The 27,434-nt window shown below is 35.1% G+C and overlaps 1 protein-coding gene across 1 annotated transcript; it reads right to left on the reverse strand.

Annotated features, from left to right (window-relative positions):
• SYCP2 (synaptonemal complex protein 2) lies at positions 1–27,434 on the reverse strand. Its single transcript, XM_010012604.1, is given in 42 exon segments — positions 1–75; positions 405–461; positions 858–936; positions 1,259–1,317; positions 2,056–2,155; positions 2,237–2,331; positions 3,069–3,196; positions 3,519–3,680; positions 4,238–4,318; positions 5,099–5,273; positions 5,392–5,642; positions 6,069–6,255; positions 7,044–7,223; positions 8,441–8,505; positions 8,893–9,067; positions 10,410–10,467; positions 10,574–10,638; positions 11,231–11,261; positions 12,038–12,156; positions 12,651–12,841; positions 12,844–12,992; positions 13,063–13,236; positions 13,959–14,016; positions 14,129–14,198; positions 14,328–14,423; positions 15,202–15,317; positions 16,536–16,629; positions 17,022–17,168; positions 18,516–18,664; positions 19,217–19,277; positions 19,752–19,847; positions 20,055–20,100; positions 20,694–20,746; positions 20,825–20,967; positions 21,638–21,672; positions 22,422–22,510; positions 23,360–23,445; positions 24,684–24,708; positions 25,228–25,332; positions 26,218–26,346; positions 26,589–26,729; positions 27,411–27,434. Coding segments are annotated over 42 exon segments (4,419 nt in total).

A 27,434-nucleotide genomic window follows, 5' to 3' on the forward strand; every position in this document is an offset into this window, starting at 1 on the left:
TTACTGCAGAATTCTATCTTCTGATTGAAACAGTGTCTGCAATCCTCTGCGAACATTACACAGCTCCTCTTCTTGCTGTGTAAAAAGCATTACATTTATCACATAAAATATTATAATTCTGGTGCATAGCATATGCTGCTTTTAACATGCCAAACATGATGTTTTTCTTTTCCATTTCAATGTTCAATATATTAAGACTCAGAGTTAAAACAGTCCATCCGAATCTACATGCTGCTTTCATCCTCCAGATCAGGTTTCAAGTACAACATGTCAGTGACACTTGGATTCTGACTCATTTTTATTTTTTATATATAGAACTAGAAATTGCAATTTTTAGTAATTCACTGTTCAAACAGCTATACTTGAACAATGAATAAAATGGAAGACAACATAACTTCATTTACCATTTCTTTCAGAAGCTTCGCTTGGAATCCTTTTAAGTCTTCTTTCATCAGATGCATCTATAAAAAGATACGTTCAGTATCTTCTGTGTTCACAATTGGTAACCCATTTCAAGAAGACAATTACATCCCTAAATGGTTTATAACAGAGATACAGATGCACATGCATCCATGTTCTTAAGGAAAGGGATGAGTGTTTTGTATTTGTTCTTTCCTGGATGATTAACACTAGTAAACAGAGCCACAGAATACACCTTACAGCAGTTTTGCAGATAATTGCATAGACCTTCTAATGCATGAAATCTAGGCCTAAGGCACTGAATATCGTTATGCTAAAGGACATTTTATGACAATGAAAAAGGATAAAGACTTTCTTTGGGAAACAAGTCAATGCTGTACCTTTTGGTAAAATTGAAGAATTGTTAAGAGCAAGAAGGAAACAAAAGTTCATCGTACCTCTGAAGTAAAAACACGTTCTTCACAGTCACCAGTATGGCAGATGTTCTTTTCAAATGAGCTTTTCAGAATCTGAATTCTAGAGAAATAAAAGGCAGTTCGAACAGCTTTGCTACGTATGAACTTTCTACACATGAATATATGCCATTATTCATAGTCTATATGTACTTATAAGCATGGATAAATGTTACTATCATCGTTACTACTGGAATAGTCCCTCAGGTATATGGAGAAATTTACACAGAGAATAATCACATTTTTCCTGTAACATATTTTAATCTAATTTTCTCATCTCAGCTGCTATCTCTATTTTATGGAAGAAAGTGCACAGAGTTGGCCTAACTTATACTCCAAACAAACAGAACACAAATCTCACCCCAGAATCAGTGAAGCCTACTAACCTCTGCTGCTCATTTTTCACAAATGTACTAAAAGTATGTGTATGTTTTTTCCAAAAGGTCTGGAAAGAAAAATATTAATAGATGATAATCAGTAGGGACTCATATTTTCTGACCTAAAACTGACTAATACCTACTATGAATAAATCTCAGACTCAGCACAGAATGGGTAGGAGTTAACACAGTCACCACAGAAGCGTGGAGGGGGAGAAGAAGGGATGCTTAGCTGGCAGGATGAGGCACTTCAGGAATTCTATTTTCATGGAACCGATTTAACCAAAAATCTGTTCTGCTTAGCAGTTTCAAAACAATGAAAAAGAACATGCACTCCATTTTAATCAGACCTTCCAGATAATTTATGCCATGCCTTCAGAGAAGAAGAAAAAGTAAGTGTAGTCTTGTGTTTACATGAGTTTTACATATTGATTTTTACATTACAGCAAGTAGCAGAAACAATGTCAACTGGCTGGGCGTAGAACACGCAGCAGATCAGGTTCAAACGCCTACATGCTGTTCCTGAAAATAAGGCTCCTGAAGTGGGGTAAACAGCCCATTGAAACTGGTTGTGGTAGTTTGTTCTAGGAAGAAAACCTAGAGCAGTGATCCAGAAATTTTAAGAGCAACACATTAGCCAATGCTGATACCTCAAACCCACTATTTGATATGTGACCCAACTTTAAGGAAAATGATGGAGGCTTTTTAAATCAAAACTAATGATCTCAAGTTACAGATGATATGAACAGTCTATGGATTCCACAAGAATTCCCTTTTCTCCATGATCAAGCAATTAAAATACAAACCGAGAATTCTTTTTCCATGTTTTTCAGGCACTGAGAATCATTTTCAAAACTCTCAAGTTGCTCAAGGAGAGCAGAACGGAATTCATCCAGCTGCCTGCTCCTACCAAAACAAAACGAGCTGCTTTCAGGAGGTATTCACTGCGTTTAAAGGATGCTTTCAAATAAATCTTTGGTTACAGACCTGCATTCATGAAGCTGGTAGCTCATGGCTGACAAACGCTCATGCGCAGCTCGCAGCGATTGTTTAGCAAAATTATCCATTTTCCTGGAGCGGCTCTATGGGGATGTTTTAACATTAAATTCAGATTATTTTCACTTTAGGAAAAAACCCCAACCCTGTAGCATGTTTTGTACTGTAACTGCTCAGTATCACAGATCATACTGAGCAAAACCCCTTTTTTTTTTTTATCATCTCCGTATCTCTGAAGGCAAAACTTTCTATTAATGAAATATAAGTAAAGATAGCTTTGTGTTTTTAATAAAACTCTACCTAATTTTAATGTAGTTAAATAGAAGTACATTATGTACATATATAAAATTAATTAATGTACTTAATTAGAAGTACATTGTTTGAAAAATACGTTTCTTCAGACTAGTGTAAGTATACATGGAATGAATGATGTGTGTGTGCAGCTGCCCGAGATGAACAAATACATTATTCAGGCTCATGTTTTCCTTTTTGCGAAGGAATGTCATTCATGGCTTTCATAATTAAAAAATAAATAAAAATCAAAATGCAATATGCTCACTCCTTTAAATACATACACGTGTTTTGAAACTACATACAAGATAAAAACCAAAGCAGACCTGGAAAGAAAATCATTCGAGAGTCACATACTTAAAGGAACTGAAAACGGCATAAAAGGAAACTTGAATTTTATGATTTCCTGAAGTTCTATGCACATAGCTGTTTTCATGTTCTTTTAAGCAAAGTCTGGAGCGTACTACAAGCTATCATTTAAATGCACATGTACTCAACACAGACAACTAATATTGTATATGAAATATCTTGCCTCAATTTTCTTAGTAAATTCTTTTTGGAGCTTCTGACAGATACTGACAGTTGAACTACCAGGCTCCCAGATTTCCCCATCCAAACCAGGCAGATCATTTGCAGATACAGTAGAAACGCTTTCAGACACTGAAGTAGAAAAGAAAAAAAAAAAGATAATGTTACAATTCAGAATACAGAAGTATTCTATCTGAAATTACAAAAGGGCCTATAACAGCTTTTGTTAAATACAGATGTCTGAAATGCCTCAGAAATCAAATGGCTGAGACCAGTTTCTGTTTTCGTGTAAAATGTTTTTTAACGGATATAGTCTCTAAATATTTAGAATTTCTTTTTATTTCTTTTTTTAAACACGTAAAATATTTTTTAATGGATATTATCTTTTCTTGTTAAAACTTGGTTATGGTACTTTAAACTTCTGCACAACCACAGTTTTCACTCTGTAGCTAACCTCGGTAGGTAGCAGCACTCTCTGTTTTAAATAGTTCTCTAGGCCGTAACTTTGTTCTTCTCTTTCCTTTCATTTCCTCCTCTTTGCTTGTTTCTGCCTCATCAGAATTGCTTTCTGGATCACTGTGGTACCTTCGTTTGAGAAATGGCTGTATAGTTGGTCCTTAATAAACATGAAAACAAAGCTTCTTGTTAGGATTATTTAGAATAATGACATGGGAAGATAAAGAAGAGCCAAACTCTAGCATTATGTGGCTTTAAAGCTCAAGAATTATATAAAAATTAATTAGTATTACCTTCAAGGAGGGCATATTCAGTGATAGGAGAACTTGTCAATGAACAGCAGGATTTCAATGCACACAGACCCATTCAAGACTTGTTCATTAAAGGCGTTCACGCTAAGCCCTCTTTTCCTGATAATACCATTTAGCCCCACTTTTTGTCCAGTGTCAAAAGAAATCTTAATCACTATCTTAAGAGCACAACTAACTCTTTACAGTAACTGCATTTTGGAGCCCAATTTTCTTTTTTTTTTTTTGAATGGGATAATTAAAACAACACAGAAAATGAGAAAAAGAGTAGACATAGAATACCACTGAAAATACGTAAAAGAAAACGTAATTTAAGAACTTGAGTTTTATTTTTATGCCAAATAAACATTTTCCTTAACCTTCACAGACACACGTAGAAAGTCTTCTGCTTCAAATGAAATGTTTGTACCTGACTCATGCATGGGGGCATAAGGTTCTTCACTCCAAGACTGTACTTTACTTCCACTGGAAGCAGATGATGGAGTTGGTGCTACACAGTCCTGAAAGAAAAGTCACTGACTGATTAACTTGCAAATTCAAGCACTTTCAAAAGTCTTCAGAAATCCACCTTTATGTTGCTTTTCATTATACCAGGGACATGAACACACTACAGTTCGGAAACAAAAAGAATCACTGCATGAATTACTACTAGGTCACACTAGATGAAAGAATAAACAACTTCACCACATTGATCATTAATGATAGCAGTACCTCAAGCGACCAAGAAGGTCTAACTGTTTCCTGCAATAGAACACAAACAAAAGGATTTCTTAAAGAAGTCATTAGTGCTTTTTTTCCTACCAGAAAATTACTCAGAAGACGTGGTCTGGAGGCATCCAGCAGTTTTGGTTCATATGCCAGTGCTACAATAGTTGTGACATTGAGCAGTACATTAATGCTAAAACTCTAAGACCTCTTTTTCACCTCAAGAATTTTTCTATGCAGATGTCACAATTCTTTAACTTCTGAAAAATTGTTTCTTTTCTATTGAAAATCCAGAAGGAAATATTTACTCCCTGTTGTTTAATGTATTAATTATCACTGATCTTGCTGGGATACAATTCTTCCCTTGTATCCATGTGACAAACAATTCCCTAACTTATCTCAAATACTTAAACAATAATTAGTAAGATTTTCCAAGAAGGTCACAAGTAAACATTATATATAGTGTTTAAGAAAGATGCATTTCCCTTAAACCTCCCCATCTGTAAAGTAAATAAAACAGAGGAAAAATGGCTGCTCATTTCTGGAGATTAAAGGCTTTAGTAACATACCTCCTCTTTACTTTTGGTGATAGGTTTAGTCGTATCTTGTAGTTTTCCTTTAATAGAACGTGTGTCTGAAAAGCAATGTCTGAAACTTGAATCTTCATTATTATCTCGTGGTTTGCATGCAGATCCCTTTGCATGTTTTCCATTAACAGTTTTGTATGTCGGTAAGCTGAGCTACACATTAACAGAACAAAATAATTGAGAGGGGATATACAAAAAGCATAAAGCAGTTGGCAGCTGAATGGAATCATTTTCAGTTAAAATAACTGTAGAGTAACTTCAATGTTCTTACCAAAGATGCTTCACTTAAAGCTGGTGACAACCTTGTATTTCCAAATGTTAACTGTTTAGCAGGCATCCCAGGGGACTGATTGAGAAACAGACTTTGAAAGTTCTTTTTCTGGGGACAGAAATCACCAGGAGATATTCCTTTCTCAAAGTTTAACATTTCTGGTTTTTCTGGTGTTAACTCCTGAAGACCAAGTGATCTTTCACTACCAGTATGTTCTTGAGTAACATCTCCTCCTGATATTCTTTCAGTACCTAGAAAACAATTACTTAACTGTCAGCACAATGAATGACAGTTGAAAAAGGTAAGTTAAAGCCCCATATTGCTAACTGTTACAAGTCTAGGTATTTGCACGTCTCAGATGTGTGGAATTTAACTTCAAGTGCCAGCATACAACTTCCCACACTTGCACTTTTTGCACTCCCTGCACTATTTTAGCAGTTACCACACTCATTCTAACACTTCTGTATTGTGCTTCTATACTTTGCTAATGTCAAATAACTGCACCAACCTATACAAGTGTTAGTGACATGTCAATATGCTTCCTTAAATTACGTGCTGGACACTGAATTAGGGGATATCTTTTTAAGATGAAATAAATGTAAAATTGTACTACTATGATAATCCTCATTTAGCCTCCAATTTTTGATACAGTGTTGCTATAAGGTCAAAATACCTACATCTCATGATCTCAAGAGACATGGGACTCTCAAATGAGGGCATTTCAATTTGCTTTTCTTCTGCAAACTTCTTTGATTCAGTAAATGCCTTATGTTCATAGTTTGCTACTTTCTTTGGCTCCACAGATGAAACATTCTGGAGTTCCTTTTGCTGATTATCATCCCTGTTTTCTCTATTCATACGTTTCTATGACAATACAAAGTTTATATAAAACATTGTTTGTAAACATATGTAAACATATGGAAAATATATACACATACACACAGGCAAAGAGCATATTATCTATATATATTGTTGAACAAGCAGAAGGTCCAAAAGGAATACCATTAGAAGAACTTAAATTCATATCAGGTGTTCTAATACCAGTAAATATTGAATTTGTTTAATTCAGCACCCAAATTCCTATTCTTATTAACTTGTTCACTACTGGAAGCAATTACTGGTGCTTTAGGATCTAATCAGTGAAGTTTGCAGACCTATCCATATACAGGGAAAAGCTATGCTAAAAGAATGCAAAGAGTTGTAGCAGCCAATGTCATTGCTTAATTTACTAGAAATCCTGTTTGGATATTTAGCAAATATACTGACATACCCCCTATCAAGTCAGTCTTTTTATTGTGCACAGAACAGGCTTAGGATTATCCATATCACACTACAGAAAAGAGCAAAATCTGGCTCCATAGAACTTGTTATGTTCTTAAAATAAAGGACACAGTAGTACTTTGCAGCAGAAAAATTTCATAAATGGAAACTGAATTCCTATTATGACTGAAAGATTATTTAGGACTAATTTTCTTAGCAGCTAAATACTCATATTAAAGAGGGCACTACTAGAAATAATAAACTCCATTTAAAGTCGCTCATGTCGGGCACTTAGAATTCAGGAGCAGTAAGTACGAAGTGGACCAGAATATATATATATAAAAAAAAAAAAAGTCAAAGTGAATTTTTAAGAATAAAGTACAACTCTATACCTGTATTTTTGCTTTCTCCTCCTTAGAGATGCATGTTAAAGATTCCCTTTCACTCTCTGACTCTGAACTGGAAATCTCTTTGTAGTTTTTTGCTAATGCTGCTCTTCGAGGCCGTTTTTGTCTGGTTGTTTGTTTTATTGGTTCATCAGTTTTTGAATTCTGTTTTTTACATTTGTTTGTCTTTGGAAGAATAAAAACATCTTCAGCTTACACCAGAATAATTAACAAACATGTAAGAATAAATGGCAGCTACCTTGGTTTCATGACTTGAAATCAATTTTTTCAAAACAACTGAAAATCACAACTTTACTAAGTCTTGGAGAGTTCTACCATCAATCTACTAAGCATTTTAGGCAGATAATTTTCACTGTAGGTCAGGCTCAGTGCAGCCAGGAATGTGAGAGTCAAAAAAGGGAAGAGTCAAAATAAACCTGATTTTTGAACTACAGCAAAGCTGCAGTGGGTTTCCAAAAGTGGCTCTCTGAAATAAACACACGTTTAAATGAGACTGCAATTAGTTTGAAATAGAACAAAGCCAAAAGCCTGCACAGTGAGCAGGAACCAGCATCCTTGATCATTACCTTTGAACTGATCACCTTAACAACCAGACCAGAATCAGTCTTCCTTTTTCTATCTGTCCCCCTTCTACTCCATTACTACTGCCACTCTACACAGCAGGCAATGTTCAGAAACAGAGCAAAGCATGTTCTCACTGAAAGTACCCCAGGGACCTGACATTAGAAGGGGTGAAAAAAATGTAAGTGCAACGCCTCTCAGACTAGGAGAGATCAGAACTCTGTCTCCTACTCTCTTGAAAAGTTCTCTAGACAAAATGTATGCTGGGAAACAGCTTCCTCATTTCCAGGGTCAAGTCTATGAGTGACTTCAGATGCCCTCCACCTAAATCTATGCAGTAGTGGAACCCTACCTCCTCAAAGTAGGCACTTTGAACTTGCTTGGGTAGATCTGGGGCATTTTGTTACTAAAATAGGGCACATTAGTAAGCAGACAGATCCAACACTGAGCAATTGAACCCTCCTCAGGGTATTATATGAATGATTATTATTATTTTATATGAATACTGTGTATTCAATAGAGTGGATGGCTATTAAGCAGTAAATAGACATCATCAATAATTTTAAGTAGTAGAACTTACAAAAACATCATTGTATAACAGTCATTCTAACTCATAGCCAGTGTTATGCCTGAAATACTGGCTAGATGCTACAGAAAAAGAATACAGTACCTGAAAAGAATAAACTGTATTTAACAAGAGACCTTGAAATAAGCATGGAGAAATGGCACATATTTATGAACAAATATTTTAAACCATTTTATGTACCAAGTTCAAACATTTTGAGCGTGTATTACAAGTCTAGTTGCAAATTTACATTTACCTTTTTCTTATTTGCATTTTTGCCTTTAGGTTTATCCACATGGCAAACAGGTTCAGGCCATTTATCTGCTGTTACAATGCATAAAGTTAGAAAAATCAGCAAAATATTCAAATGTTTGACATCCAGAGTTTTAGCTGTGAAGTCACAGAATCACTTTTATACCCACAAAGTTACTGATTCAATACACTTTATTCAGCACATTATTTTCAAAAGCCAAAGGTTGGGTGGTTTTGTCGACCACCACCTCTGCCTATCCCATTTTCCATGTTAAAATCCAACCCTTTTAGAAAGTCACCTTTGTAAATTATTATAACTAATTTGAACATTCCTTATGCTTGGAAATAAGACAAAAACCCACTTATCTGTAACACAGCACATTACATGCTGTGCAGTTAATGTCTGTGGACAAATTTACTGCAGCATTCTTAAGAAATATAGAAAAAGTTCCTCACTTTTGTCTGCGTTTATGGGTTTCCCCAAGTGCTTATTTCTGCTGTAATCAATTAACTGGGCTTTAGGTTTTCTATTCGATTCTTGTAGCCAACTAATATCTGTCTTGCAGTCATCGCCTCTGTTTTCTGTGTCTGTGTCACTGAAGAGATGCTTCTTGTTTTTATTGTTTGCAATCTACAAGACAAAAAACCTTTTTAATTTATCCATTTACTTTTAATGTACCTTTCACTTACATAATTGGTGTGTAAAGGCAGGAAGACCAGGTATTCTGAGCCACAAAAACAGAAGTCTTACTTGTTTTCTTTCTTTCACTTCAGTTCTAGTTTTACCATCATCTGCATTCCTTAATGAGAAAAATAAGACACACCTTTAAATGATACATTTACAAATACTTGTTCTAAATGTTTCTGCTGTTCATGTGATATCTGGATTAGGGATTCAAACAAATGCACCTACTTTTTGTTTGCACATTGATTTTGGAAATACCTGTTCACCTTCAACCCTAAAGGATGTGCTTATTTGCTAACAATCCATGAGAACACGCAGTGAGGATACGTCTCTTCGCAGGCTGATCATAAACAAAAACCTCCCCCCTCTACTCAGGAGTTTCTATCCCCATAGTATTCTATGAAGAGAACTAAAGTTGTTTTCTTCACGAAACACATTCTTTCCTTTTAGTCAGCTTCCCAGAGGAAAATCATGAGACCACAGCAGCTATGTTCATTGCTTGAAAAACCAATACAGTCAAGATATTATTGTCATGCATACATTCCCTGGATTTTCCTAACAGACTGCTGCTGAATTCAAACAGTACTATTCCTGATAATCAGCAGACTAGGACAAAATAGACCATCCCTACCCTTTTTTGTTTGAATGGGCGCTCACTTCAGTAACATGCAATTCTTTCACCTGAAAATGTAAATAAATAAGAAACAAGTGGAAGTTTTCATCATACAATTTTGACAAAATTAAAGAGGCCACCCCAGTAAAAGCTAGGGGCTTTTTTCTTGCTTGCTTTTTATACTCAGCAATTAACATATGACAATTAATTTCTATCTTGGAAATTATTTAAGAACAGAACCAAGTGGCAATGACTGAAGCTTTTACTGTCTCAAACTAATAAATGAGTTTCCATTCACTTGCTTTGCTACTTCTACCAATCCAGCAGGCTCCTTCAAGCCATAAGGAGCAAAACTATCTTTCCTCGTCTTTGCTTCTATCTTAGCTCCATTCTCTTTTCACTCAAACATCTGGGCAAAATGTCTTTACAATGGGGATCAGAAAGATGGCAATAACACTTTCAGGGTAACAGGATAATTGAAAAATAATGATACTCCTAACAAACAGTTTGATTCTTAATTCAGGAAAACACTGTTACAGCTTTAAGTGTAAAGCAAACTTTTCCCCCACTTAGTTCAGTGACATGATTTGAATTTTTAGATGTTAACAGTACTTTCAGTTGACTGAGCTCTTTTATATTCTATTCATAACATATCAGTTTCAGGTATATTCTTACTCCAAGCTTTATTGTAGGCTCATCAAACCCACTGATGTTAAAGTTGTAGACATCATCCCTGTCAAACAGACACAGAGATCAGTTTTGCAACTGAATTGTGAACATTCCACAAAGTTAAGCACGAGTACATGGAAATTTTGTTTGAAAACGTTTTAACTACTTACACAACAGGACCAGCAGTTATATTAAGAAAAGTAGAGCTTTTCAGCTTTCTATCCTGAACTTCATCCTACACATAAAGAAAAAGTTAACTCCTATGCCAAATTTGGACTATGTTTTCATATACAGTCATCCTACAAAGTTATTCATCAGGAACATATGAAAAACCTCAGACCTCCACTTGATTAGCAACAGTACAATGTGGCAAAAGGGGACAAGGACTAATAGAAACTAAATCTTTTAAAATTTAACCTTTAAGGATATCAAACCCTCAGAATTCTCCCCCTCCCTGCCACTCCAAACATTATACTAATTTCTGTCCTGGCTATATCCCATTCAAGGATTCTGTAATCTCATTTATGATAATATTTTTATTCTAAATATTTAGCATTGCCATGGTCAAAATGAACAGATTCAGTTATATAATATGTAAACAGAAATTACTGTGGGTTTCAGCGTCTGACAGCTGCCTGTAAAAATATTATTCCACGTAAGTAAATATATAAAAATTATTTTAAGTATATACAGTCCATGCATAATGAACATCTACAGACATTTAACATTCAGAGGTATTTGTGAACTTTTGCTTTACTTCTACTATCTGCCACCCTATGTACATATATCAGATATGAAAAATATTTCCAACAAAAGCAGTACGTTACCTTAGAGACACAGGATTTATTTAAATGTGGCCTAAAAAGTAAGGACACATTTTGTTGAATGATAATTAGAATATATGCATTTAGAATACTGCTTATATATAATAAAAATCTTAAACACAACAAATTTATTCAGGCATTTAAATACAAACCTAAGTGGATTAAGAGAGATCAGCCCTTTTCTGTGCTCCAGAAAAATTGATACTAGCTCACACAGCTACACTGCAGGTTCTGCATGTCTTCCAAGTTGCTATCCAAAACGTTTAAAAGGTGACACAGCCTCACTGTTCCACTCCTTTGTCAGCCAGTTACAATCAAACATGAGGAGCATTTAATGACATGTAGAGTGTATTTCCAAACATCAGTTCCAGCAAGGAAAGACTGATTTTCTCATTTATTTAATTTAAGCTAACAGCCAACTCTTTCAGGAAGACAACCAAGAGTTTCAGATGATCAGAAAGTTGATGATTGAATCCAAGTCGGACCCCCAAACCTCGATGATGGAATGGAGACACTCAGCATGTGCAGTGCCCATGAACCATACCCGCTGATTTCTCTTCACAAAACATGTTATGAATGAATGAGCAACAGACCACTGAAGTTTCTAATAGCCTTTTAGTTATTTCAACTACTGGAACTATTCGACTACTAGACTCGTACTCTTCAGTACAACAGGATTTATCAGAAGTGAACAAACGATTCAGATGAAAGTAGGATATGAAATAACTGTAGACAGAGGAGCAGATCACAGACAAAGCCAAAGGCACAAGAAGCAGCAGCATGAAAGTAAATTAATAGTTCACATCATACCTGTTAAAACCCAAGGAGTCTCTTGCTTTGCTTTTCTCATCTGTCTTTACTTTATATCTGTCGCTGATTTTACTAATTAGTGATTTTGCAGCATCTGCCATTTCTTTAGACTTTGTTTTCTATAAAAATAGAATTTAAGACTCAACTTTGAACCCATTCAACAGAAGGGCAAAGCTACAAACAGAACTAGAGGTTCCCAGCAGCCACCTCAACTTCCTTAAATGCCTTCAAGATGCACTAGCAATCCTTTGAAAACCGTTTTCCCTTCATTATCCAAACAGTGAGCAATTAAATATTGGTTTAGCAGATACTGTCTTTTTCATGTTGTGGGTTTGGGTACTATAACATCCAAAAGTAAACAAAATAGTACATGAGAAGCTCAAGTTGGTGCTCAGTTAAGAATTATTTTGTAAAAAGATGATTACTAAAAAGAAACTCAGAGTAAACTGATCTTACACAGGTCACACTGAAAAAGCAAAGAGTGAAGCTGATGGTATTTAATGCACTTGGTATTAGTGAAAAATAAATTAAAAATAAGTTTGTGACTGAAACACTGAAAATTTGATAATTTTCTTGATTGCAAGTCAAAGAAATGAAGGCAAGAAACTCCCACCGTGTTTGATGCTTTTGGATTTGCTGTCTCTTTTCCAATGGAAACATCAGACTCCTCTTTTGTAAAACCAGAATGCAAAGACGTTTCGGACACTCTAGCTGAAAGAAATGTTTTAAACAATATTTCAGCAGTAGTTTAAGTATTTTTCCCTTCTGTACTTAACAGTTTCTCTTCCAAATGACTAACACTAACTGTCCACTAAATATGTTGCTGTTTTCTTCCCATGTGATATAAATTCAATTTGCTTGGTTTTCTTTTCTTTTTTGATTTCCTTGCTTATCTTTAGAGATACTTTAAAAAAAAAACTACCAAAAAAATGCTTTTTGTTTCACAGCTCATTCACTAACAACAGAAACTAATACAAGATCAAAATAAAAAGCACAGCTGTATGTTCAAATGTCATCTAAAACACTTTAATGCTAATTAACCGGTTAAAGTGTGAACATAAACTGGGTGGGACGTACGTTCCAATGACCGATTCAGCTTTTTCCTGTCACCCGTTGTTATATTCTGCTCAGGAACAGAGCATGCTCTTTTCTTCCTTGCTTTGCTTTTATCAAAAGAACTCTCCAAAACACAAGGTAGCCTAACAAAGGTAATAATACCTTATTAGCTGCAGAAAGTGAGTCTTTATTATAATAAATATGCATCACAAATAGGAAAAGAGTGCTATCTTGTACCTATCAATGCATTTTACAGCGGTACCTAAGCCTGCCAGCACTGTTCAAGTAGTCAACACCTTGTAAAATGGCAAACCTTCAGAAACAAGATGTATTTTTAAGTCAACTTCAAAAAGTCAACAACATCCTACAGCCACCATTAAACCTTGAACCTAGGTAGATCTGATGCGTCAGATTTTATGGCACATTTCACTTACATAAACCCATGTGTCATTTGTATTTTACCTTCTGATGTCATCTAAATTACTCTCCTTGTTACTACTAAAGCTTACTTAAACTCCTACTCTGGATTGTGCTAGTGAGTACTATTTTCATCAACAGGTTTACCAATTTAAAATCTTTTGATTAAGACAACATTCCAGTACTGTTCATGAAGCAGTCTTAGCAAATACATGTAGGAGTGCTGGTTTGGTGCCATGGATTTCAGGATAACAAAAAAAGTGACTAACAGAAGTGACTTGACTTACACAGCCAACAGTTCTGAATGCAACCCCCAGGAAGACAAAACAATTCAATTCTGGCATTTTCTGAAACTATGCAACAACATTTCAATTCTGGCAATACTTTAAATACACCCTTCAAAGTGAGGGACAACAACAGTGACTTAGCATTCTTTTCCAATACTTACAAAGGTTTGTTGCTTCTCCCTGCTGGCTGAGAATCAGGAACAATATCTAACACTTCATCTAAATGAGACATTAATTTGGTATCAATTATTACAAAATACACAGAATTAAAATAACTGTTAACAAGTTCAAATTTTAAAGTAAGGATATCAACACCTGGACAATTACTTGCCTAAGGTTTGCTTTTGTGTGGCCCCAGCTTCTGCCTCTTGTATCATTTCTAAAACTTCTGCACACATTTGCTACAGTGGGATAACACCCAAAAGAAAACATTAGCGTAGGACTATAAGCAGTACAACCTCATAAACTTGTATTTTCCCTAATAAAATATGAAATTATTTTTCATTTCATACAAGTGCTGATGTCAGTACCTTTTCAGGGGGTTTTGTTTCATTTCTGATACTTGATTTCCTGATATTCTGTTCTGTTTCACTAGACAGTAAGTTCTGTGTACGTTGTTGCCGACTCTGGAAAGCACAAATAGTAACACTAAACAACTACAATACACAAACACAAAAGGAGGACAATTCTCATAGAAAAAAGCACTTGAAATATTCTAAACCACACATTCTGTATGTTAAAGCATTTTCTGAAAGCACAGCTATAGAAAAACTGCTTCAGAATCTGGGATTTGATCTGAATTTCACCCAGAAAAATATTTAGAGCCAAGAATAAAATAAAAATCTTACTTTGAAATCTTTATTCAACTGGAACACAAGCAAAACTACATACACTCAAACTGCAGTTCAGTGACACTTGTGTATTTTTGTTTGATTTTAGTGAATGCCTAATAAAAAATGCACTAAACCCAATATAATACTATAACCTGGAGGCATTCAGGTTATAGTATTTATCATATTCATATCATATTCAGCTGCAGCTGAATGTACGTTTTTGAGAGTATTTCAACACTGCATAATTAATTTGGGATTCTGTGCAAGCTCCATTTTCGTATTATATACAAAGGAAGACTAGTGGCCCTAGTAAATGCAATTAACTCTGGGGTCAGAACTGAGAAGCGACTGAAAATTTTAGCTAATTCTGGAAGATTTCTGTCTGACTTTAGACATTTTAAACCTGAAATCCAGAGATCAAGAAAACACACAATGAAGTAAACACACTATTTTCTAAAAGTGAGTTGCTGACTGCAAAACTCCAGCTTTTTAAAAGATTAATTAGGAACAAATTAGAGTAGAAATTAATGTTACTCTAAGTAAAAGACTTAGCTACAGATGACATGCATACTCCAGTAGATTCTTGATAGAAGTTCTTTGTTCTGGTCTCATGTACTGTACTGTTAGACCTTTCAGTAGAGCTCATCATTTCCAAAGGTAATTTAAATCGTCCTTTGCAAGGAGTGGCTGAAGACAAGCCAGAGACATGTCAGAATTCTACCATGTCTTCTATTAAAATTCCTGTGCTGTCTGTGACATCAATATGAAGAATTTTGCCCATAATCACATCTATTCCAAAAGCATTAAAAAAATCGCTAGTGTTTATATCATCTCATATACCTTTTCTAATTCTATTGATTTCAATTGAGTTACATGGAGGCTAACAAGCCCATAGACTGGGGATGTGTGGAGGTAAACAATGCTTTTAGAGGCTGGCTCTGGGGAAAAATAGTTGGTCATCTATTTAAAGATTTTACTGTACTATCTTTTTGCTGGAATAGACTGGCTAAGCTGCAAATAAAAAAAAAGTTACATAAGTTCTAAGTGTTGTTTCATCTCAATCTGAAAATGCTTATTTTTCCTAGCCTTTGGTACTCTCAATTTATACATGATACACAGTTATACATAACTAAGGATACTCATGCACCTGAGACAGTTAAAGCAGGAAAATTAAGTTTGTTAGTCATGCTGTTCTGCCACTAGTTGCATCTCCAGCCTCTAACTGGTCTTTGTTTTATAAATCTCTCCCTTGTAGACAGTATTAAATATCTGTTACAGTAAGATTATTAGCAGGAAAGTAATGACTCCTTTTTGTGATGAAGTCTCTTCCTTATCCTGTTCTACAAGAAGCACTTCTGACATAAGCATCTTTGGCACTGGACCTGTAACTCAACCTGGGAGTGGGTCCCACCTTGCTCACTAGCCACATAATCAACTGCCCCTTGAAGAAACACATACAGTGTTTAGACAAGAGTAAAATGCAAGTGATAGATGTACACACTGTATAAAGCTGATTTTCCACCACCACTGCTATAAAAAGCACTGCTGAGGAGTCTTTAAACCAAGAGCACGTGAGGAGAGAGATGTAAACCCACCTATTTTTACATCTTCCAGTCGACTGCTGACTTCTCAGCTTGCTCCAGCACAAACAGCTGACTGACAGGAGCAGTAACAACATTAGGTGGTCTTCGGGTGTTTGAGATGCATTTGCAGCTACTACCCTACATCATGTCTATGGACCAGTAGCAAGTGGCTTAGTTTAAAAACTACAAGTTTAAAGCACCTGAGAAGGAAATTTATAAGGTCTACTCTTCATTTTCAGCTGTGCAAAGGATTACAGTTTATGCTCGTATTTCAAAGATGATTTATAGTATGTTTTTACTCTGAAAGTACTTGGAAACTTACATGTGCTAACAAATACCAGTGGACTCCTTGTGGAAAATCTCCCAGGAATAAGCACAGATGCTTCAGACACTTTCCTTTTACAAGACGTAGTTATCTTGAGGAACAGAAAAACTGGACCATAATACACAGATTTAAGAAAGAACAGACAAATTCTATCTCCAAGAGTCTTTTGACACTGTATTATTGGAATGTCAATTGCTGTTAATGCACAAATCAATGTAATGTGATTTTTATGCAGTTCCCTTTTTAGAGAAAGTTCACCAAAATACTTGAACTATCTAATACTCAAAACAAACGTTTTTGAACCCAAATCAGTGATTGTGATTGTTGTTTTCTAAATTAATTCAATAAAGCATGGACAAATCCCAGCCCTTGTCAACAATCAAAGTAGTCAAGATGATTCCCAGGAATTTCTGCAAAGCTATCACATAAATACTTCTATTGACTTGTACTTTTTATGCCCTCTGTTTTGATAATCCTGCTTACCTTGGAGGAACCACGTCTGCAGTTTTCTTGACTGTTATTTTTATTCAGAGTCCTCAAAGATCCAGGAAGTTGATGGGTTTTGTACTTACTGAGTTTGTCCTCCTCTTCAGATTTTTCTGGTGACAACTGACTTTCTGGTACCAGAATCTATATTATATTTTGCATTATTTAATTTTTCATGCAATGTTTTGATTTTATCATGTTTGATATTTTATATTTATACCAAAACACACCAAGTAACTTCTTTACCCTAAGCATCACATTCCTTACTCTCGATTTTGATAAACTTCAGAGCTTATATACTTCTAGTTTTAAATACATCCAACCTAACCGTTATTTTTGCTAACAAGCATGAGTTACCAAATCACAATTCACATAAAAGAAATGCACCTGTGTATATTTGCCTGATGTATTCTAAGATTTGGATATTAACATTATCATCTCCCCAGATATACAATATATGCTTACTAGAAATCACTTAATTGGTTTTTGAGTTATCTTTACTTACTGGCATTTTGTAAGTCCCTGTTTTTATGCTGAAAGATCATAAATTAGTTAATAATCAGACAAAATATAAACCTCATGAAAACAAGCATCTCAGCATACTGAAGTCACATACCTGTGATCCGCTTTCATCAAAGACGACATGTACAGTTGTTTTGGCAACTGATGCAGACTGCTTCTTACTAAAATCCTACAAAGTGAGTAACCATCTACGTAAAATACACACTTTGCTCTTTTTTTTTTTTTTAAACCAGAAATAGAAAGAAAATATTTAAGTAAGAGATGATACAAGTCTGCTATCAGGTTATATGGGAAAATGGATTCTACAAGCTCAAAGCACTTCCATTCCTCATGAGCTTCTAAAAGTTCAGAGCAAAGCAGTTTGTTACAAGCAATAAAGAGTAAGCTATGGCTTGCTAAAAATTTACTAAAGGAGTAAATTCACAAGAATGGTAAGCGCACTGTAAAAGTGAGATAGCCAAGGAATCATTTGTGAGAGAGTTCCATATTTGTAAGCATCTAGTTCTTGGATTTTTGTGGGAAATTATATATGCAAAAATATGTGGAAAATTATATATGCAAAATTTGACTCAAATCCAACCGTTAACCCAGTGCTGCCAAGTCCACCACCAAACCATTTCCCCAGGCACCACAGCTACATGTCTTTTAAGTACCTCCAGGTACAGTGACTCTACCACCTGCCTGGGCAACCTGTTCCAGTGCTTGACAACCCTCTTAGGCAAGAAATTTTTCCTAATATCCAATTTAAACCCCCCCTGGTAAAACGTGATGCCATTTACTTGCATCCTTATTCGGTATCTTTACCAAGGCTTAACATACTATGGTAGAAATGGTGTTCTGTATTGATGACGCTAATCAGAAACTGTCAGTACAGACAGACAGCAATAATCACAGCTATAACAACATTTATATGGCAATGAGACATTTATTTTGAATCAGTCAATTATTCAAAAGCTGTTTAAATCTTACCTTACATTTATTAAATCCATAAATCTTTCTGGTTACATCTTTGATTTCCAAGATGGAATCAAAATATAAGAAGAATTTCTCTCCTTCTTGATTCCCCACATGCATTGGGCTTTTCAGAGCTATTGTTAGTAATTTCTTTGAATCTTTCTCTGGAAAAAAACAAAATTTGAAAAGTAGTTTCATTACAGTTTAGAAACATCTCATATAATGTTTGTAACTACATGACACTTACTTGCACTTTTCAGTTCAGCTATTAAAATGTGTATTTTATTTAATTCACTCTAACCTACAATATATTTTCACTGAAACAATTCAAGATTCCATCTTTAAGAAATTCTCTATATTATCCTGTAGAATTTTCCTTATCCTTATTCTCTATAGATAGTATATTTTAGAATTTTCTTTGAAAGTTATTTACCATAGCTTCAGACAAACTGTAGAATTTACAAAACTATTCTAACTAGTTTAACAGGAACATCAGGAAATGTCATTGTCTTATGTGTTATTTTGTATTGAAATAACAGTAAGACGCTATCTGAATAAAATCACACCTGCATGTCTAAAATGTAATTTTATTCCTGATTAAAACAATGGCTATAATATTTTAAGTTGGAATTTTGCTTTGCTGAGGATTGAGTCAGTACTTCAGGATTAATCCAAGTTACTGCGTAACAAAAGGTCACATTTTTGAGTGCAAATACCTTCAAGGCTGTATTGGTCTACCTCTTCTTCTGGTATAATGACTGTTTCCCAGTGGTGATCCTTGTAAGAAGAATATGTATTTTAAAAGATAGAAAAGCATTATGTTACAATTCAAAGTGCAATGTTCAGGAAGTTATTCAGAGAGGACAAATTTTCAACTTTTTTAATCCTCCATTACAAGGACTGACAATGAGCACCATAAGCACATGCTTCATTTATAAGAGCGAACATTTCAGAAGAGCTTTGGTAAAGGCATTAAACAGTTGAGTCTCATCTACAAAAACAACTGCAATTTTGTGAAATGGCTTCTTCTTCATGTATGCATATGTTAAACTGTTTGCAAAGAGTATTTGAAAGTCATTACTTACAAATTGTTTGATCTAAATAGGTACACCAAGTCTAGATTGTCCCCCTCCACACTAAGTGCACACACAGCTCTGACATGTTGATATGGGGAAATAAATCTGATACCCTTAAAGAACACATATCTACTGCCTCCAACCAATCTAGTATGATGGACAAAGATTAGCTTACTGTATCATCTGCTGCCACATAGAAAGATATACTTCTGCTACCAACATTGAAATCAATCCAAAATTCTTCAAGATTTTCATCCAATGGTATCTGTAGCTAAACCAAAACAAAACAAGGAGTAAGAGCTGAGAGCAATGACTTACACCAGCTAACAGGCTTTGTGTTACAGTGTGACAAGCTTTAAAACATGCACATCTGTATACTCCTGGAAAAAAACATTATTTTTTCTTAACTAGAAGACAAAGAAATTCTTCAGCTGCACAAAGGAAAATCTGTGGATATATGATTGAGCCTGTAACTTACCTCATATTCATCAAGAGCTGCTGATAAACATGGATATGTAAAAACCCTGTAAGAAAAGGGTATTTTGTCAAGTATCCTAAACTGCTGTAAATAAATTTTGCATATCTGAACACAGCAACCTGACTGCATTTTCAGCACAATAAAAGATCGAAGCAACCGAAAGAGCAGTTACTTGACTTCACTTCTTCCCCACAGGAGATAATACGAAATTTTAAACATTCTCACAATTAAAGAGTTGTCTCAGACCTCTAGTATATACTATGTTCATACTTCCATCCTATCCTCTGATATTTTAAGAATGATATTCAACCTCTTTACTGTCATAACATATAAAATTAACATGCACAGCATGTGATCATATAGCTAAGAAAAAGCTCATATTTTCTTTCCTTTTCATATCCTATTTCTCTAGCAGATACTCTCCTCAATTATTATCTCCTAAATCAACAAAGTAACATATACCAACAGATTCTACTGTTTAAGAATCTTTTCAAATGAATGTTCTTTATTTAGTGAACAGTTTTTTCAAGCTGTTATCTAACACAAACATAATGTGTTAAAAGGTTATTCCCAACAAATGGCCATTAAAAAGAAGAAGAAAGAAAGAAAATGTCTTAGCTTTAAAAAATTCCATTTTACCTTCTTTTGTCTCCCAGCATTCCATTCACCTGGTTAAGAAATTTTCTGCAATCCTATTAAAACACAGAAATTTCTTAAAGAACCGCAAAACAGAAGTTTACCTCCCTGGAAATATTTTTTATATGACTTACTGTTTCAAACTCAGAATCTTTAATTCCTTTAAATGCACTGGACACAAACTCCATGGAAAACCACTGGCATGCCAGTTCTCCTCTTTGTTTCTCTGATATCATTCTGCATAAAGCTTCTGTAATGGCTACCTGCAGGTCATAGTCTACAGCACAATGCATTTGACAGGAATAGTAGTTTTAAAAATATTACTGATATGAAAAAAGCATGATTATGTTTTGATTATACTACAGAATAGTAGATTATATACTATATTATGATTATACTAGGAAACTAGTATAAGCAGTGCTGAACATTTAATGTTACCTATCCCATTATATCCAAATACATAACCCGTAAAGGATATATAGATAAAGTAGTAAGGGAATGAGAATGACTAATATGTTTCACAATGAAATTTCAAGCAAGCTTTCATGAATGTCAGAGGAACACGAGGTGAGCAAGAAGAGAGGTTTTAAGCTTTCACCTGTCTGATTTGGGAAACTGTTGGGTATCAAAGTGATCCCTGAAAGAAGTAGTTTAGCACTACTAAAAATGGCTTGCAGGTCACCATCCAAGACGACTTCACTTCCTTACCATCTTTTGCTATTTTGAAACTTATATTTTTGAGAAGGACTGAAAACATCAAAGAGCCATGCACTGCATGCATCTGAAACATTCCAGCTTGCAGACTGTTTTCATGCAGTATTCGTATTTTTCAGAGGACTAATTGCAATATCCTGCAGCTTTTAAATGCCTCCTCTGGATTTTTAATGGGTCTGCATATAATTTTTAAGAAGCTGGATATTAAACTGTTTATTAAGTCTCACACTCACCTCCAGCATCCAAAATTCTCTTCCCCATGTCACTCCTGACAAACAAAGTAATGTTCCATCAAAATATGACAGCAATACAAACTACAGAAGAGAAGTTTTATCTAATTGCAAGCTTTAATGTAGGAGACAAACCCCTGCTTCTACTAAACTATTAGACTTCAAAGGGGTCAGTGTGTTCTGCTAAGGCTGTACATCTGAAAGTACCACTGGGGGAAGTGAATCACCTCATACACATATAATTGTTATTCTACTTATTTTTCAAAATGTTATTAAAAAAAATCCCAAGGTGAACAGCTTGTCCTTCCAATGACTGATTCATGTGCTTTACACACATTCTTAAACATAAGTATTTCATTATTTTAAGACAACTGGGATGAGAAAAAGCCTAACCCAGATCAGGAAAGAGGTAAATTAAGGCTTGTAATGGAGAATAACCCATGAGGGTATGTGCCCACAGCCACTACCACTGGCAGTACAATAAAAAATGCAAAACAGGGACTGTGAGGGTCATGAGGCACTGGAAGAGGTTGTGCAAAGAAGTGGTGAATGCTCCATCTCTGGCAGTGTTCAAGGTCAGGTTGGACGGAGCCTTGGGTGACAGTCTAGTGTGAGGTGTCTCTGCCCATGGCAGTGGGTTGGAACTGGATGATCTTAAGGTCCTTTCCAGCCCAAACCATTCTATGATTCTATGATCTGCACATGTTATAAACAGCCTTAGCAAAAATTGCCTTCCCAGCTATGCAAATACCATAATGATATAAAAATTATACTGAAGATTATTTACATGACACACAACATTTCCGCTGTGGAAAATATCTTTTTCCTGGCATCTCGAGGCATGTTGTCAAGCATTAAATTAAGTTTTCTTACTACCTACAAAAGTGGAAAAAAAGGGAGCAAGATGTAATGTAAGTTGTTGAACTTTAAGTTATTCTTATTTCCAGCTCTTCTAATATACTTCATACCACTGAAGAAAATAGAATGCTTAAATAATTGCAAAACAAGAAAAGACAATGAGGTCTATCTGACCTTAAATGGTATTTATCTTGATATAACTACTTCAATTTCAACAAATTACATTACCTTTAATGTGAACATCAGTTGCTAAAGGGTTATAGTTCTTATTTGTAGGTTTAAATATAGAAAAAAACCCTAACTTTCAAAGCTAGAGTTCAGTTGATTGCTGAGCTAAAGTGTCCCTGAAATTTGCATTAAAAATCTTTCCTTTGAGGATGTAGCCTTTACTGAAGACAGTTTTTTTGTAACTTTCCCTTTCTTTAGAGAGAAAAAAAGACCTAACAACCTGAGATTACCAAAATAAACAGGAGAAATTTGCAGTATTCTAGAAGGTATACAAATTTCCTGCAAGTATCAAGAGAATATACAGCCAACAATCTTAATCCTTTTTATAGCAGTTCTAACAGAGCATATTATTTCCTATGCTTTTACACAGCTTTCTCACCAGAATCTTAATACCACTCTTGTGTAATTTACTGTCCAAAACAAAAATTGTAGGTCAGTAATCTCAAAAACAAACAAGCCAACCACCCAGTAGGTAGAAACCAACAAATATTCCCAGAGAAACATTAAACCATCCTTCTGATACCACAACACTACAATATTATCTTTTTTGTGCAGCATCTGCGCAGTTGAATTACTATCTTCACAAAGTCTGTTAAAACACTAACCAGGAAACGATTGCTTATAAAGAAGAATGCTTACCTCTTGCTGGACATAGATACTAATTCTTACATCAGTGATGAGGGTGCACGTTCTCAGAACAAAGTTCTCCAGTATTTCCATTTTACCTAATAAACAGGAAAAAAAAAAAAAAAAAAAAAAAGTTATTGACAGTGTCTTAGGGTGCCCCCTCATCAGCATACGGGAGAAGATTCATTTTCATTTAGAAATGTAGCATGCCTTCTTTTCCATACAGCATTACTGATATTTAAAAGTAAACAGCTTAACCTTCTTGGTTAACTGCAAGACACAATAGTTACTTCAATCACTTGTAAATATGGTTCTTTTTGATGTTTCTACTCCTGTGCATCACTGCATAAGTCTCCTGGGCATGAGATCCTAATTTTTAAATATATTCAGATCAATTCTGTAACTTAGGTCTCCAAGATCAAATTCTGACCCTGGAATTTATCTTCCCAGGGACAAGGAAATGAATCTTTCATTCTGATTGAGACATCAAAATGGTCCGTAGTGACCTTCCACCTTGTGCTATACTAAAAGGTAAGAGCAGTGTGATACTCATGATAACAAAGTCAATAAAGAAGGACTATTGTGTTATGCTGAGCTGTGACAGCTTAGAAACAGAGCAATGCCTGCCTTTTTCCTATAGCTATGTGTGTTACATTGCTGAGGGGACAAGCTGTGTAGCTACACTTCACATTCCAGGGTGTTTATAGGAAAATATGTACTTCACACTAAGATGTGTAAAATTAAACACACCTAAAAATCCATCTGTGTTCTGCCTCTCTGTGCACCACTCAGGAGTCCTGGAGCATTGCTCAGAGTGCAAATGTCCAGCCCCTGCTCCCACACCCAAGGTGCCAGGACATAAAACTGGTGTTGGGCATCACCTACACACAGGGAGCTCCAGAATGGTGCCACTCTTGTTAGGAAAAACTCAATTCAGTTGCCATCTCTGACAAGACCAGACTATCCTGCTTTTTTATTACTGACATCAACAAGTTACAAGGAAATCTGACAGTACAGAAACCTCAAATTAAACAAAGTTACAGATGACATTAAGGCTTTTTTTCACACGAATAAGAAATTCAGTCCTCTGTGTGCAGAACAGCCCTCTTGAAGATAAGCCTGTTCCTCTTACAGTTTATGAACTGAAGCAAACAGGTCTGGTGGGGTATTTACATCAGATCAAGAAACTCTGCACCATCCTCATTACACATTCTTCTCAGGACTACCTTCCCTCAAGATGGTTCCACAAGTACTGTGTAATTTTAACACTGATAAGTTTGCGATGCTCTTTCAGAACACTTTAGTGTATTTAGTCTACACTTTTTTTAAAGCTCACCTTCAGGTCTGCTATCCCATAGGGCCTGTAATAAAAAAAACCAAAACATGTCATTTTGATACTGTAAATATTACAGCATGAAAGTCAGGTAACATAACTACAAGCAAGTCATCAAAAAGCATTTAGATTTTAAAATTATTTCATCCATAATGAAAAACGTAAAATTGTTTTAATCCCAAGTGTGGCTTCCCAAATTATTTCAGTTACGTTTATTGCAATTATTTCCCTAGTAATAAAAATGTTATGAACTGAAGCCAACTGACAAACGTTATAAACCTGGACTCCTGGGATTAGCATACCAATAATTTATATAATCAATATTAGCCCAGGATGAAATTTTTTTGTTCACTGAACACTTCCATTGTTGTTTTTCATTTCATGGTGCTAATCATGATCAGAGAAGAACAAATACAGGCAAACAATTAACTTTAGAAGGATATTAAATAGAAACACATTTGAAAGTCTTGTTGCTAAACTAGTAATAATTACTTTGACAAATACACACAAGGTATCAATCTATTTTTTACTATCAATCTATTTTTACCAGCAACACATTGAAGAAATCTTCGGCCAGGCTTGTAATCATTTCACTCTTTTCATTTCCTTTGAAGATCAAAATTTCTTTTATCTTTTCAAACCAATTCACCATGTAAAGTGAAAATAAATCTATTTTAATAGCATGAAAAAGGACAACAGGTCTTATAGTTGAGTAAAATCAGTTACTCTGCTGAGCACACTTTGGCCCCAAACTGAATTTTTTTCACTCACACTAAACAAACGTAGGTGATTTCAAACTAATTTCAGTAGCTGACTTTCTAACACAAAACCCAGACATCTACTTTTACATCTGCCATCACAGATAAGGAGCTGAAAAACTGGCAGTAGGTGGATGAGAAAGTGTGTTTGCAGGTGTGAATGTAAGCACAAAATTACCACCACACTTTTTTAGTTTTAATTAAGGCAGTTGAGAAGGCATTTGAGTGATCCTCAGCTGAAATTGCCATCAATCTTCTGCAGTGAATTCCCTAGTGAAGCAATAAGGGAGTTGGTGTCTATTTTTCAGTATATGTAGTATGTTGACTTAACATATTTAACATGCAGGTTGAAATAACGCAAAATAATCAGACTAGCACTTTAACCTGTTGAAAGAACAGGTACAACATTGCTGTTGTGACTGTTAGCAAAAAAAAATAATCAAAATTAAATTGCACCAAGAAATTCCAATTCCTGACTCAAAAGCAGTACGAAAAGCTCATGGAAAAAGATACCATCTTCTTAAAATTGCTGTAAATTATCTATCTGCTGCACGATTTGCAAAACCTTCTCTATGGCAGAGCAGTGTCACTTTATAAGGAGCCACTTGTTAAAGAACATTTAAATCTGAATAACGTTTGTTCCAAAGTTATGGAAAATTCTTAATTCAAAACCAATCAAGGACCAAATTGAGTACCAAGCTATTGAGCACTGAAGCATTACTTATGCTTTATTAATAGTTAATTTTAGAAGTTCGTGTATGTGTTATGGTTTTACTTATCCTTCCAATAAGACCATATTTTAACATTGCTGGGAGCCCATCTTCTCCTGCTATGCTGATTTTTTCTGCACATTTCTGAAGAGAATTCAGTAAAATGGAAATGCTTCTGATTTCTTGTTTGTCGATTTCCTGAAATTGAAATCATAACATAAGCTTTAATGAAGAGTTCTGGAAGAACCTGAATTGAATTAGCCAGGTGTCTTTTTGCTCTCAAAAGCCACCTGAATTGCAGCTTGAAGTAGAGATTTAATTCTTAAGTTTTATTTCAGTTTTTCAAATCAGCTGCTGGTATAAACCAAGCCAAATGAAGCAATCTTTTTCAGACTATTCCAGTGACAGTATAGATGACTCTGATGGAATGGTTACATTACCCGACACAGAAGCTTGTCTAATTTGTTGACAAACTGTTTGCTGCATTTGTGAGAGGCATTTTCACAGTCGTCTGTCGCAAGAAATCGTTCTAATAATTGAAAATCCTTTTTTCTTGTAGCTTCATCAATTAACTTTTCAAACTGTCAACAATAAAAGTAAACAGAGCAACTGCATTCTTGTATGCTTAACACCCATACTAATTTAACAGTATTTAACATAAGTTGTCTGCAATCATCTGCTGCATTCTAAGCAAATATTCTGAACTACAACATCATGAAATGTAAAACCTGAAGTCCAGAACACTGTACCTAATACACGAATCATGCAAATACTCATGGGGTTTTAATTATTTGCTAGTTTTCCTTAACTAGTTTTTCTTCCCTTGTGTTACAAATAAATGCTTATGCAAGTGCTCGCCGTGTTAATACCCCTTCCTTAGTACATTTACCATTTTGTATTTCTGCATTTTCTACTAGGAACTTTAAAAGATATTAACATATTGGAGTATTACTGCCTTCCTCAACTATTTTGCCACTCTATTCTTTCTACAACAATTATAACCCAGTTTCAACATTCTGATCTTGAGTATCGTCCAATTGATTCATGTGCTACTAATACATACAATTTATTTTAATCAGTAACAACTTCCAGCTCCTCTTGCTTTCTAACCAGCTACTTAGCACTAACCTGCGTCAAAGGAAAATGTCTTCCTATCACATTCTTTGCCACAGTGCCAATTTTACATGTAATTAAACACCAGGAGTGCTTTAAGCTAGTAATTAAAACAATCAATACTCTCATTCTGGTCTATAAGCACATACCTGCATCTCATTCCTGGCTGCCAT

Source organism: Nestor notabilis, unplaced genomic scaffold (assembly GCF_000696875.1).
Source record: "Nestor notabilis isolate BGI_N333 unplaced genomic scaffold, ASM69687v1 scaffold17064, whole genome shotgun sequence".
Taxonomy (NCBI): Eukaryota; Metazoa; Chordata; class Aves; order Psittaciformes; family Psittacidae; genus Nestor; species Nestor notabilis.